Source organism: Electrophorus electricus, chromosome 7 (assembly GCF_013358815.1).
Source record: "Electrophorus electricus isolate fEleEle1 chromosome 7, fEleEle1.pri, whole genome shotgun sequence".
Taxonomy (NCBI): Eukaryota; Metazoa; Chordata; class Actinopteri; order Gymnotiformes; family Gymnotidae; genus Electrophorus; species Electrophorus electricus.
The window spans coordinates 662,739-677,500 of record NC_049541.1 but is presented as its reverse complement, the minus strand read 5'-3'; the positions used below and the strand labels follow the sequence as shown (position 1 = coordinate 677,500).

Here is a 14,762-nt window from a genome sequence, read left to right as displayed (position 1 = left end):
GGCTGAAGTGTGAAGATTTGACTGTTACTGGACCGGTTTGGAGAGTGTGCCATGCAGGACATGAAGATTAGCCGTTACCACACACACTGTAGTCTGTCTACACATGGCGTGTGTGTGTGTGTGTGTGTGTGTGTGTGTGTGTGTGTGTGTGTGCGTGCCAAATCTAAACATCGTAGCATCTGTTCCTGAGACAGAAAAACAATGAGGCAATGTCTCACCTTGTTTGGTTTAAAACACAGTATGCATTTGTGGCCTTATGCTTGTGTGTGTGTGTGTGTGTGTGTGTGTGTGTGTGTGTGTGTGTGTGTGTGTGTGTGAGACTGACAGAAGGACATGTTGCACTGAAAGTTAACTTACACTAACTTCAGTTTTAAGGACAGTTTTTAGTGCACAGGAACTTAAACATTTGCCTCCATCAAATCAGTGTCAGCATTTATTTATGTTTTTGTAAATATCTTAGTGTCCCTGAAAGTGGTGCAAAACAATCCCTTTGAGGAAGTGTGTGTGCGTGTGCGTACTGTACTGTATATACTAGCCTTTAATATGACGTGAATGCAAATATTGTCTGGCTTGTACACATTGTCATGTGGCCTTTTGTTGTTTTAAGGTTTTCAGCTCTCCTTACCAGGGACCTAAAGGTTTTAGCTGCTGGATAATAACACTCATTCAGAGAAACCTTGCGCCGCAGACTGGCGTGTAACATGCCTAGTGAGTGTGTTCACAAACTTACTGACACGCGTCTGTCACAGGCACCGCTCAGCTGGCGATTTGCGTAGTTTACATCGACAAGTTAGTATTAAAATCAAAACATGATAACTGAATATTTTCAGAAGCTTCCGTATAGATGCGGCCTACGTTGCTAATTAACGTGCTTTTTCATATTAGGTGTACAGTGCGTACAGAGCAGTTACATTTTTCTACAGACTTTGTCTGATAGCACGTTTATTTTCTTTCTTCAGGTTCAAAAACAACTAAAAGATGTTTTTTTTTTCCTTTTTCTAGCTGAAGAAAAACCATCCATCGAATTTATTGAAGCTGTACATATATAGTTTTGCATATTAAACATATTTTTAAAGCCATTTAATCTTAATGCTATTTTTCATAAAGTTGGTCATTGTCAGATGTGCGCATGGTGCTCGTGATAGCGTCCCAGCGCGCGGAGGGGCGAACCTTCGGCCGTTCTGTTGGGTGTTCCACGCGCTCTTGTCTGTGTGTTAATATTGCCTGTCTGCTGTATGTCCTACATAAATACAGATTTTCATCCAAACGGGTGGTGGTGTTTTTGTTAAACATTTAAATACTGTTTGGACTATAGGCACGTTGTGTATTTCCAAGTAATTACAATGCAGAATTAATTAAATCCAAAATTCTACGAAGATACTAAAATGGCACTTTTTATGTTTGCGCTTCCTCCAGACTAGTTTCCCAAACTGAACTCATCTCAGTGCATCTCAGGCCTCTTGTGCAGGTTTTCTTATTTTGTGTTGTCAGAATCTATTCTCCACGCTTTCCTTACAATCGCATTTACATCTATTATAATATCTATCTTGGTGGCCAATAATAAGGCCACTCCTAACCCTTAATTTACAGCTATTATAATATCGAGCCTAGTGGCCAATAATCGGCCACTCCCAACCCTAAATTTACATCTGATTATAATATCGAGCCTAGTGGCCAATAATCGGCCACTCCTCCCCCCGTGTAAGCCTCGGGGCTGTTTACTTCTTAGCCAGCCCGTCCTGACGGCTGTGTGGTCTGGGCGACGTCGCCGCGTCCTCGGAGCTGATTGGTGGAGAGGCCGGAGCGCGTCCTCGGAGCTGATTGGTGGAGAGGCCGGAGGAAACGTCCGCCTGACAACCACAGCTAGGGAGGTAACGGCGGAGAGACGCGAGACCACACGGAGACCCATCAACGCGCGTGTTTCTCATCCGAGGAAAAGGGGACCGACCCTCGAGACCCCCACAGGACCGCAGTTGTTTGTGTATATGTGCACGTGACCCGGTAAGCCCCAAACCCGCGCGCTACGCCCTTACTCCTCAGCTAGGCTCGTGCTAGCGCGTTAGCTGCCCTCGGGTCCGGGATCTCGTGATCCACGCACATTGTTCGCTCTTTTGGGTTTTGGATAAACGTCTCCGCCACTGCTGTCACGAGACTGCACCTGTCCGCCGCTGTGCGCGAGCGCTACGGCGGCGTTCGGGTAGTTGGCGTGCGATGGGTAAGTCGTGAGCGGGCGCACCGTCCGGTTGCTGCCCCCATCCGCCCCTCGCGAGAGAGCCGTGTGTGGCGGGGCTGCAGAGACTCGCGAGCCTGCTGCGTTCGCGCTGCGCGAGTTTAACGCGAGGCTGTGAGGCGAGCCCGCTGCTCGCGACACGGCGGTCTGGGCGGGTTGTGCGCTAGAGATGCGACATAACGGGACCGGCGGGGCGGATGAGTTCATGCAGCAGAAAAGAGGTTAGACCGCCGAGCAGAGCCTGGCTCAGGTCGTGTTGGCTCATGCTGACTTAAACCCAACCTCTCTCTCTCTCTCTCTCTCTCTCTCCCTCCCTCCTCCGTCTCTCCCTCTTTCTCTCTCCCATCCACACCCTCTCTATCCCCCTCTATCGTTTCGTCTCTTGCCGTCTGTCTCTTCTGTCAGACTGCCACTATGACGGCAGAGGAGACCATCAACATAAAGGAGGTGGAGGTTATTAAGGTGATCCTGGACTTCCTGAACTCCCGCAAGCTTCACATTAGCATGTTGGCGCTGGAAAAGGAGAGCGGTGTGATCAACGGCCTTTACTCGGACGACATGCTATTCCTCAGGTCACACACACACACACACACACACATGAATGCTGTTCCTCTGGTCTGACTTGTGCCAAATCCTCACTTTCTAATCCCCCTGTCTCACTTCAGTCTCACACACACACACCATTATGTACACACAGACACATATGCACACATGTGCACTCATGCATACATGCACACACTTTTCACTCTTACACACACACACCTGCATGGGCGTGTAAATGAAGGTGGTGTAGAGTGTACAGTGGTGCTATTCACCCCCAGTCCCTAGGCCCTGGAATGTGGAAATGGTACAGTTCTCTGCACACTTGCTATAATATGGCGTCTCTCTGGTTTCCAGCTGCCGGTCAGAGGGCTCACGGTACTCCACTGTTCAGTAATTCTGCTACTCAGCACACCTGCTCCTGCTGGTCATGTGACTAATTATCAAGACCTTCGTCAACTGAATCAGTTTCAATTCAGTAGAGAAAAGTGCGTGTTGACTTATGCATTAATTTAAATTATTAATGATTAGTAATCTTTAATAATGAACCTTTTCCCTTTACAATGTCAAACATGCACAAAGAACATCACCAAAAAAGCTCATGTGGTATTTGCCTTTTGACTGTCAGTGTGGTGCAGTAGTGTTGGAGTTTAAGTGTGTTCGCATCCTGTGGAGGCCGGACGATGTCTTTGTCTGTAGTGTTGCCATAGATCACCTCTAACATAAAGAAGGGCAGGGAGACTTTTATTATGGAAGAGACCTGGCTCTTACAGCATTAGTGTGAGAATGCCAAGGGCTCAGTGCAGTGTGGGTGTGGGTGTGTGTGGGTGTGTGTGTGTGTGTGTGTGTGTGTGGGTGGGTGGGTGGGTGTGGGTGTGTGGCAGGGCCAGTGCTTTCACAATAGTGCCCATTCATGTCTTTGAGGTCACTGGTTAGTGCACAAAGGAACAATCAGAGAGGCTGTGGTTGAACTGGTTGAACTGGGTGAAGAGGCTGCGGTGTTACTGGTTATACTGGGTCATGGGGCTATGGTGTTACTGGGTGTACTGGGTTAAGAGGCTGCGGTATTACTGGTTGTTACACCTATAGTGGGAACATGGTGTCTGTTCTGGTGTTCCAGGTCTGGACTGCCCCAGTTTGTTTGTTTGTTTGGGGGTTGTGGAGACGTCTGGGACAGTCCTGATGTCACGACACACTGAGCCACACAACATGAGTGCGACACACCCGTCACACACTGCAACCTGCACACAAACAGCCATTTGTGAACAATCCTAGTCCTCCTTTCTTCTTTCTCACATCTACACTTCCTGTTTGTTCTCTCTCTCTCTCGCCCTCTCTCTCTCTCTCGCTCTCTCTCTCCCTCCCTCCCTCTCTCTCTCTCTCGCTCTCTCTCTCCCTCCCTCCCTCTCTCTCTCTCGCTCTCTCTCTCCCTCTGTCCTTCTAGCTCTCTCTTGGTCATTCTCTCTCTCTCAGGTAAATTAGATTCAGTGGTGCTTTATTGAAATGACAAATATTCACACTTGTGTTATCAAAGCTTTGATGAAGAGATTAAGAACTGAGAAAAGTGAGCAAAAGGTAAAATGCATCCAAATCTTTTAAATTGTGTGTCAGTAAGAAGCAGGTAGGGATTCTTATATACAACCACAACAACAACAACAACAACAACAATAACACCAATAATAATATAACAACAATACTGTTACTGTTACTATTACCAGAAACAATAATGATTATTCTCATTATTGGTGGTAGCAGTAGTAATATTAGTATTATTGCTATAGTATAACTAAGTGATGCTAAGTGCTAGTCTGGCCGAGGCTGTGCCGGTGCCTCTGGTGTCTCAGGCAGCCTCTCCTCACCCACAGGCAGCTGATTCTGGACGGCCAGTGGGACGAGGTGTTACAGTTCATCCAACCCTTAGAGTGCATGGACAAGTTTGATGGGAAAAGGTGACCTCACAGGACAAGCAGCAGTCATGCTCAAAGCCAGCGTTTCCTCGCCTATGTTGACGTGTGCACTCCCTCCTGTGTGCCGCTGCCAGGTTCCGCTACGTCATGCTGAAGCAGAAGTTTCTGGAAGCTCTGTGTGTGAACAACGCCGTGTCGGCCGAGGAGGAGCCCCAGAACGTGAGTCCCACTGTGGATCAGCTGTCATGTGACCTGTCATGTGACTTGCGGTGTGAGTTCTGACTCACCTGATTGTTGTGATGGAGAAGCCCTTGTTATGGTCTCTGAGCACTTGACTGATCAGTTTACACACACGTGCACTCAGATTCTTCCTAATTGTACATATATGTGGGTGTAGTTTCTTGTGTACTATTCCAGCTCCTCCTCCTTCTCTCCTCCCTTTTTCTTTCTTTGACAGCTGGAGTTCACAATGCAGGAGGCTGTGAAGTGTCTCCATGTGCTGGAGGAGTTCTCTCCCTCTAAGGAGGACTACAGCAAGCTGTGTCTGCTGCTCACGCTGCCGCGTCTCACACACCACGCCGAGTTTAAGGACTGGAACCCCAGCACGGCACGCGTGCACTGTTTCGAGGAGGCGTGCGGCATGGTGGCTGAGTTCATCCCTGCGGACAGGAAGCTGAGTGAGGCGGGTTTCCGCGCGGGGGCTGACCGCCTCTTCCAGCTCCTCATCAAGGGCGTCCTGTACGAGTGCTGCGTGGAGTTCTGTCAGAGCCGCGCCACAGGCGAGGACATCAGCGAGAGCGAGGTTCTGCTGGCCGTGGACGTGCTCAGCGGGAACGGCTGCGATGACCTGGACCTCAGCCTGCTGTCGTGGCTGCAGAACCTGTCGCCGGGTGTCTTCTCCTGCGCCTTCGAGCAGAAGATTCTGAACATCCACACGGACCGACTGGTGAAGCCGGCCAAGGCGCCGCACGCGGACCTGCTCACGCCTCTGCTCAGCAAGTTGTCGCCGTACCCGGCCTCGCCGCTACGCCGCCCGCAGTCTGCTGACACCTACATGAGCCGCTCCCTCAACCCCGCGCTCGACGGCCTCGCCTACGGCCTGTCGGGGCTCGACAGGAGATCGGGGGGCGGGGCCATGGACCCCGCGAAGACCACGCCCATGTCACACTCGTTTGCCAACTTTCAGTACCCTGGCGGGCAGAACCAGAGCCGCAGTCTGATGATGGAGGACTCACAGTGCCACAGTATTTTTGAGGAATCGCCCGAGAGGTACTGCATTAGGGGTGGACCGATACAATACCACTACCGATGCAACGATACCGATATTTAGTATTAAGCATGAATGCAAATACTGATATGATAGCATATGCAAATACTGTGTCCAATATTTTTTTATGATTCTGTGGGCTATTTTCCTTAAAGATGTATTTGGAGTGATGATGTTGTTCTTCTGTAGTGCATTTAGGCCAGATTCACACCAGGTTCACACCAAGTCCACACCAGGTCTAACCTATTTGTGCAAAATAAGGATATTTTTCTGACTAGACATATGTGGCTCTGGAAAAGAGCGTCTGTTAAATGTTCTAAATGCAAACGTTTTGTTTAGAGCGGACATGTTGGAGAGACAGTACAGGGAGTGTTGTGGTTGGAGAGTAATGCGGGTTTTTCTGTTGGTTCAGCTCCAGGACTGAAACTCCCTCTGATAAAATGCTGAATTCACCGGCGCCCCAGAACTCTCGGCCTGTACCCGCCCCGGGGCAGGAGGCCCCTCCCCCCGCCTCCGCAGACAAGAACGAGGTAGGATAGTCATTTGTTTATTACCTAATCGATCAGTCATACGATGTGATGGCCATAAGGCCCCCGTCTCACCCCATAGTTGCGGGACTCCATGGAGCAGTTTCAGGAGTATTACCGCCAGCGTTTGCGGGTGCAGCAGCACCTGGAGCAGAAGGAGCAGCAGAAACAGCTCTACCAGCAGATGCTGTTGGAGGGCGGAGTCCAGCAGCAGGAGACTCCGCCCACCGCTAAGCACAACCTCACAGAGACCTTTCTCAACAGGTAGACCACTACACGTGTCTGGTGTCCAGGTGTGTGTGCATGTGATACCTGGCTGGGCTACACCCGCGTAGATTTAACCCCATAACACACCTGCTTGGGCTACACCCGCGTAGATTTAACCCCATAACACACCTGCTTGGGCTACACCCATGTAGGTTTAACCCTATAACACACCTGCTTGGGCTACACCCATGTAGGTTTAACCCTATAACACACCTGCTTGGGCTACACCCACGTAGGTTTAACCCCATAACACACCTGCTTGGGCTACACCCACGTAGGTTTAACCCCATAACACACCTGCTTGGGCTACTCCCACGTAGGTTTAACCCCATAACACACCTGGTTGGGCTACACCCACGTAGGTTTAACCCCATAACCCTGTGACTTCACTTTTCATAGATTCTGTTTGGTCTCCATAATTTTCTCAATGCACAAAGAGTCCTTATAAAACTCAGTGGGTCAGACAAGGATGAGGAGGGTGGAGGAGCAGAGGGTGGAGGAGCAGAGGGTGAAGTACTGGTGAAGCACCTCCTGTCCTGCTCAAGCAGCAGGAATGAGGTTTCCTGCTACTCTGTAACTGAGTGTGAAAGATGTGGGTTCAGGTCCAGTAGGGCTGTTTCCATGGCAGCTATTGTAACCTTGGTGACGGGAGGTGTCTAGTGTCATAGTAACTCCTTTGTGGATTATGGAGGTAGGGAGAGAAAGGAGGGAGGGAGCGAGGGATGAATAGCTAATGAAAGTAGGGATGAGGGGAGGATAAGACAACCACCTGGTCCCCAGATGGTGCAGGGGTCCGGGGGGTGGGACCAACCCCCGTGGGAGACACTAAAGTGTACACACACACACAGATTTCTCTCACTGAGTTAACTGTGCCTGTAATGCTCAGACATATTAAACCTAAGTGTACTGGATTAATATGCGATATGTGTCTAATATGTCATAGCTTCTTGTTTTGTAATTTAATGTGAAAATTCTATTTCTCATTTAAATGGTAGATTATTCAAATTAATATGATAATCCCCGATGTCCCGTGGCCAGCAGTACCAGGGAGGGAGGCGTGGTGTAGCCGCTGGGCTGCACAGAGAGCTCAGTTTGGGGCTTCTGTCTGTCTCTGGGTCTGTTGCGGCAGCAACATTATTTGTATTTGTGTTTGTATTAGAATAAAATTGCGTCCATGCTGGAAAATGGGGTTTGGGTTTGGGTCCAGCAAAAGAGTGGACAAAAACACACCTAACCATGGAGGAAATATAACTGGCAGTGGAGATAACAGTGGACAACACCAGCTGTTAATCAGAAAAATATTTCTACAACATGAACTAGTAAAAACCCACTATTTGTGCTTCGCTGACTTCTAATAGGAGCTCAGCTGCAGTCTGACACCGATCTTATCTGGTCAGTACTGGGCCATGTGAGCGTCTGAAGCTCTAATGGCGCCATACACGTCAGGATTTGTTTGAGATGCACTGAAACAAATTTTATTGAACAGAACAAAGAATTATGAATTATTCAGTAGATGATATCACATTACATTTAAAACATAGAACCTTGAAAACTAGAGATGTACTGTCAGGACTTTCTTTGTGGTTACTTGAGCATGTCTAAGCAAACGTGTGTGTGTGTGTGTGTGTGTGTGTGTGTGTGTGCGTGCGTGCGTGTGCGTGTGTGTGCGTGTCTGTGTGCGCGTGTGTGCGTGTGCGTGTGTGTGTGTGTGTGTGTGTGTGTAGGTCTATTCAGAAGCTGGAAGAGCTGAACGTTGGTATGGACAGCCTGGGAGAGGAGGTGCAGACTCTCTCACTGCAGTGTAACGGTGGAGCAGGTGACACTGCAACCCCAGCAGGGGGCGCCCCCAACACCCCACACCCTGAGGAGGGGGCGGGGCCTGCCAGCAGCACCCCACAGAGGGGGGAGGGGCAGGCAACCATGCAGCCCCCCTCTGAGTCGCCTGTTCTGCCCCAGAGGTGAAGATCAGACATGCCTGCTGTAAACACACACACACACCAAATGTTCCACATTCATTAAGGGCTACGATTGTCACTAAATCCTGATTGTTTTGTTGCCCTGGTTATAATAGCAGAGTGTTGTGTGATTTCTGACTGGAGCATGTGTGTGATGTGTGAGTTTACATGTCTCTGTACCTTCATTCTGCAGTACTCAGAAGAGAGGCGCGCTGAGCGATAGCAGTCTGACCCGCACTAAACCCGCAGAGGTGTGTATGTACACGTACACACACACACACACACACACACACACACACACACACACACACGCACGCTGGCACACAGACATGCATGCACACACGCACACATTATTTGAGCCGACTGCAGTGATAAGCACTGACAGTGATTAAACGTAGTAATTTGATTTCAAGCACGTCAAACAGAATATGAATTTGGTACTTGTCAACTGTATTGAGACAAAACTGACAACACAAGGTCATCTGCTTCTTTATTCCTGTGTTCATAGAGGAGCCCAAATACACTGACCCTGACCCCTGACCCCAGGTGTACCAGTATAGCTCAGCATTTGATGGCTGATGTTTGCTTAAGTTCTTCACTGCAGTGTGAAGGCTAATGTAGCTAGCAAGTAATGAAAGGGATTTGATATTGTGTAAACCGCAAGACAAAATGTTCCTATACTTGTGTTTCTGACACTGTCTCAGACCTCACAGAGTGGCTATGTGGTTTCTGACTGTGTATAAGAATAAAATTGGACACAAGTGCCAATACAATCCAGGATTTGACAGGCTGCTAACTGTTATGTGAAGCCTTGTCTTGAAATAAACTCGAGCGTCTTTTCCGTTAACTTAATCCGCGTTCCCGTTGTGTTGGGGAGAGTGGCTCTTAAATCCCTCTATATGCCGGTGTAATAATTTCTAATTAATTCAAAAATAAAGGAAGAGACTACAGAATTAGTAGAAGAGAATAGCCGGTCCTGTACTTTATTGCAGATTAACATTAACAAGAATTATTGAGGCACCTCTGGAGAATGTGTGACAATCACACAAAGAACCTACATTTTTATACATTTGTCAGGGGCGATTGTGTTATTTTTATATATATATATATATATATATATATATTACACACACACCCTACACCACACACACACCACATCACACACACCACACCCAACACACACTCAACACCATACACATCTACCTCACCATGCACAACCTTCTGTCCAGTTACTAGTCCAGTACCTAAACCACTGAGACACCACACACATCCTACACACACCCTCCACCATACACACCCTACACACATCCACCTCTGTGATGTGTGTGTGTGTGTGTGTGTGTGTGTATTTGTGTGTGTGTGTGTTCACTCTTTCTCAGGGAGAGAAGTCGAAGGCGAAATTTGTTGCGGTTAATACTCTGGAGGATACACAAGCTGTGCGCGCTGTTGCCTTCCATCCACTGGGGGCGCTGTATGCCGTGGGCTCCAACTCCAAAACCCTGCGCGTGTGTGCCTACCCCGACACACTTGACACCAGGTACACTCACGCATAAACTTAAACACACACGTTCACATACACGCAAACATTTACTGCCATTTAGCTGACGCTTACAGTTATGACTGAGTACAACTTGAATAATTGAGGGTTAAAGGTCTTGCTCAACAGTGGCAACTTGGCAGTGGTGGGACTTGAACTGGCAACCTTCTGATTACAAGTCAACCTTAACCAGTGAGACACCACTGCCCTTAAACACATACACTTAGTGCACGAGACAAGTGTAGCCCATGAGCTGATGGGTATGTGTCAACTCAGCTTCTGATCACATGATCAGTGTTGACTGTGGGTCAGTAAAGTGTCACCAGGTGATGTTTCAGAAGCAAATTTGCTACTTGAAAAAAGATTTTTGGCTAGATCTACATGCCTGACCTGGATATAAGCTCACAGGGTTTTGAGAAATACCAACATGTGAGCATAAAATATTTCCATTACCATAGAAACTAAGGATAACTGCATCACTATTGGACATGTTTGATGTACAGTCAGGATGTTCCATGCTCATCACTCTAATATAGTTACAGATAAACACTAACATACCAACAGACACCTAAACAGAAATCTGACTTCAATGTTTGCTTGTTTTTTTTTTTCTTTGCTTGGTGTGTGTGTGTGTGTGTGTGTGTGTGTGTGTGTGTGTGTGTATATGTGCGTGTGTCTGTCTGTCTGTGTGTGCGTGTGTCTCAGTGGCACTGGTGCGTCTAACCCCCCAGTCGTGTGTTTTAAGAGGAACAAACACCATAAGGGTTCTATCTACTGTGTGGCCTGGAGCCCCTGTGGGCAGCTGCTAGCTACTGGATCCAATGACAAATACGTTAAAGTCCTGCCGTTCAACCCTGACACCTGCAATGCTACGGGTGAGACGCTCACTCACTCACTCACTCACTCACTCACACACACATATTCACACTCACGCATGCACGCACACTCACTCACTCACACACACATATACACACACTCACGTGCACACACACACACACACACACGTACAACCATGCACAGACTCACACGCACACACACTGAATACACTCAGACACTGCAGACTAATACAGATTTCAACAGAGTCCTCTACAGTGTGTGGCTTTATAGGGTTCTGTCGTCTCTCTCTCTCTCTCTCTCTGTCTCTCTCTCTCCTCCACTTCCTCTCCTTTCTTTCTTACCCTTGTTTGTCATGCACTGATGTCCCACAGGTCCTGATCTGGAGTTCAGCATGCATGACGGGACTATTCGGGACCTGGCCTTCATTGAAGGTCCTGACAGTGGGGGTTCCATCCTGATCAGTGCAGGAGCAGGAGACTGTAACATCTACACCACCGACTGTCAGAGAGGACAGGGCCTTCACGCCCTCAGTGGACACACGGGTATACACACACACACACACACACACACACACACACACACACACACACTGTAACATCTACACCACCGACTGTCAGACAGGACAGGGCCTTCACGCCCTCAGTGGACACACGGGTACACACACACATACACACACACACACTGTAACATCTACACCACCGACTGTCCGAGAGAACAGGACCTTCACGCCCTCAGTGGACACACACACACACACACACACACACACACACACACACACACACACACACACACACACACACACACACGTTATTTGTTCCTCTGTGGTGACTGGCCCTGCTGGCGGTGGTGTGTGTGTGTGTGTGTGTGTGTGTGTGTGTGTGTGTGTGTAGGTCATATCCTGTCTCTGTACACGTGGGGTGGCTGGATGATTGCGTCAGGTTCACAGGACAAGACCGTGCGTTTCTGGGACCTGCGTGTGCCCAGCTGTGTCAGAGTGGTTGGCACCGCCTTCCATGGCTCAGGTGGGTGGAGCTACAGCATTACAGCACAGCAGTAACTCACAAACACACACAAACACATGCATACGCACAGACTCTAAAGATGTGTGTGTGTGTGTGTGTTGCAGGCAGTCCGGTAGCCTCTGTGGCTGTGGACCCCAGTGGACGTCTCCTGGCTACGGGACAGGAGGACAGTGCCTGTATGCTGTATGACATCCGTGGAGGACGCATGGTGCAGACATATTGTCCCCACGCGGGGGACGTGCGCTCCGTCCGTTTCTCTCCCGGGGCACACTATCTGCTCACGGGCTCCTACGACACCAAGGTCATCATCACCGACCTGCAAGGTAACCTGTTCAGCATCAGCCTACACACACCCACACCACAGCGCCGGGATCACAGTGGCACGTCTGGTGGAGTTATTATTAACTTATTAAAACGTTTAAAAAAGCATGAAACATTATTAAAACATTAAAAACATGAAACATACATTTATTAAAACATTAAAAACATAAAACATTAATTCTGAAATGAGTGTGTGCCACATAGATGTTCTTCCTGCCAGATGTTTGATTCGTTTCATTGTGTGTGTGTGTGTGTGTGTAGGGGACCTAACAAAACAGCTCCCCCTGACTACCGTTGGTCACCATGGTGATAAGGTGATCCAGTGCAGATGGCACCCACAGCACCTTTCCTTTCTGTCTTCATCAGCCGACCGTACAGTCACACTCTGGACACACAACACGTAGAGCCTCCGCTCACCACCAGGGGGAGACGGCACCAAACATCCTCCTCTGCTCCAGCAGCCCACCTAGTTGGATGAAAATGTAAATAAGTGCGTGTGCGTGTGGGTGTGCGTGTGTATGTGCGTGTGTGTGTGTGTGCAAGTTATTTATTATTTCTGTGCTCTTTTTCCCGCTCTGTGATGGTGTGTGATTTGGCTTCTCTGTGAGTCTCTTGTATATAGTAGTGATGTTTGCTGCCATATGTCCCAATCACCTGGTCTGCACACTAGTGCCACAACAACACTTAACTTTAAATAAAACAAACAGCCATAACACAGACAAGTGTAACGTGATAAGCAACACAGCACTGACCTGCTGAAACAGAACACGTCTGAGATGAGTCTCTACTGAGATGGCCAACAGCTGAAGACAAAACAGGTCTGGAATCAGCATGTTCAATTCACAGCTACATTCCAGTTTGATCTCTGATTGGTTGTAGCTGTTTGGCTCTCAGTGACCTTACCAAACGCACTGGTTCGGACCCCCAACCCTGGACAATACAACAGGGAGCTTTTGGGCCTTTAGGACTGGGACCCACTGGCTGGATTTTCTGTACAAACCACTGATCTCTAATGAAGAACTGGATCACTTTTATGCCCTCATGATCTTGATCCACAGTAACTCTGGATTTTAATATCTAGTAATAATAATAACTTGCAGTGATGGTTACAGTGTTAAAGATTCAACCATTTTTGACAATATATCACTCGTCCAAATAAGTACTCTGGGCAGCCCCTGATGTCCTGGATGGCCTGCCAGATTTAACCTCAGTGTGGAGTTACAGTGTGGAGTTGTCTGTCATCTTGCTCCGCCTCCTCCTGGGGGTGGTCCCTGTACGACTGCGTCAGCTGAGTTCAGCTTCGTCCTTCTCTCCTAGAGTTCTAGTGCCTCAGCTGTCCTGTTCTTTAATTAGAGATCAGTGGTAAAACCACAGAACGGGCAAATATGAGTCAGTCCTGTGTGTGTGTGTACGCGTGTGTGTGTGTACGCGTGTGTGTGTGTACACGTGTGTGTGTGTGCGCGTGTGTGTGTGTACGTGTGTTTGCTTATTTGGACTAAGCGGATTGCATCTGTCTTTGAGTGAGTTGATGCTGGGTTTCTGTGTATGCAGTTTGGTGCCTTGGGTTCCAGTGTCAGTCATGACGCTCCGCCAAGCAGTTCAACTCAACCTTTTTATCGATACATTTTTAAACTCCTATCTTGTGTGTGTATGTGTGTGTATGTGTGTATGTGTGTGTGTGTGTGTGTGTTTTTCAGAAGTGTAATCTCAGTGCTTTGCCTGAGCTCAGTGTCCATTGCTTGGGAATGCTTATGAAATCAATGTGTATAATCAACGTAATGCCTTTGTGGATGGTGATGTGAGGTGTAATGTCCTATGAATGATGACTAGGCTCAGATCTGTCATGGAGAACCCCAGAGAACCTCCAGCTCAGCTCACATTGTGTGTGATGACACTGAAGGTCCAGGTGTCTTCAAGTGAACTTCAGTACCGAGGAAACGACTTCAAACTAATTTAACGTTTACACAGACATAGATGATCTAAAGTTTCAGTGCTTCTGTTCTTTCTCAGTGTTATTTTCTGCACTTTGTATGGAATGCTTATATTTTATGATGTAGTTTTTATTTATTTGCTGTTAATTTTTTATTGATATTTATTTTTAAGAGCTAAACTAACATTGACATGTTTGTTTGAACGCTTATGTTAATGACCTTCAGTTTAATTTCTCACAGAAATTCCTAAATGGTAGGTAGCTTTTAAATGGCTTTGGAACTAATGTCCTCAGTAGCTTATGAGAAACAGGTGTGTGAGGCTGTATAACGTCCAAATAAAAGCTTGTTTGTCACTCTCCATGGTGATGATGAGAAAAGTGTTGTGTGTTGAGTTTGGACTGTGCCACACTACAGGACTAAA

At 47.9% G+C, this 14,762-nt stretch overlaps 2 protein-coding genes across 5 annotated transcripts in view; both read left to right on the top strand.

Annotated features, from left to right (window-relative positions):
• camsap2b (calmodulin regulated spectrin-associated protein family, member 2b) overlaps positions 1 to 1,267 on the top strand; it is a 64,778-nt gene extending 63,511 nt beyond the window's left edge. For both annotated transcript variants that reach the window (XM_035528531.1, XM_035528530.1), the window contains one exon: positions 1 to 1,267. This exon is cut by the window's left edge and continues 434 nt beyond it. The gene's annotated coding sequence lies outside the window, so the exon portion shown is untranslated.
• Positions 1,268 to 1,784: 517 nt separating this feature from the next.
• On the top strand, positions 1,785 to 14,718 carry wdr47a (WD repeat domain 47a). Of its 3 annotated transcripts, none has more exons than XM_035528533.1 (16): positions 1,785 to 2,001; positions 2,636 to 2,802; positions 4,636 to 4,719; positions 4,812 to 4,896; positions 5,135 to 5,946; positions 6,357 to 6,474; positions 6,554 to 6,735; positions 8,463 to 8,696; positions 8,887 to 8,944; positions 10,073 to 10,230; positions 10,936 to 11,105; positions 11,439 to 11,609; positions 11,958 to 12,089; positions 12,194 to 12,412; positions 12,672 to 12,892; positions 14,108 to 14,718. In XM_035528533.1, the coding sequence occupies exons 2-15, from the start codon at positions 2,645 to 2,647 to the stop codon at positions 12,812 to 12,814; spliced, it is 2,724 nt and encodes a 907-aa protein (XP_035384426.1). In that variant the 5' UTR covers positions 1,785 to 2,001; positions 2,636 to 2,644; the 3' UTR covers positions 12,815 to 12,892; positions 14,108 to 14,718. The 3 variants fall into 3 exon arrangements, with proteins under 3 accessions (XP_035384426.1, XP_035384427.1, XP_035384425.1); XM_035528532.1 differs by lacking the exon at positions 1,785 to 2,001 and adding an exon at positions 2,349 to 2,451; XM_035528534.1 differs by lacking the exons at positions 1,785 to 2,001; positions 4,636 to 4,719 and adding an exon at positions 2,341 to 2,451.
• The last annotated feature ends 44 nt before the right edge of the window (positions 14,719 to 14,762 follow it).

What these genes read in the sequence shown, in the direction of transcription:
- wdr47a (XM_035528532.1), top strand. Translation starts at nt 2,428, where the DNA reads ATGAGTTCATGCAGCAGAAAAGAG. An exon ending in GACGACATGCTATTCCTCAG is followed by an intron (nt 2,803 to 4,635) that starts GTCACACACACA and finishes CCTCACCCACAG; the next exon opens with GCAGCTGATTCTGGACGGCC. An exon ending in ACAGAGACCTTTCTCAACAG is followed by an intron (nt 6,736 to 8,462) that starts GTAGACCACTAC and finishes GTGTGTGTGTAG; the next exon opens with GTCTATTCAGAAGCTGGAAG.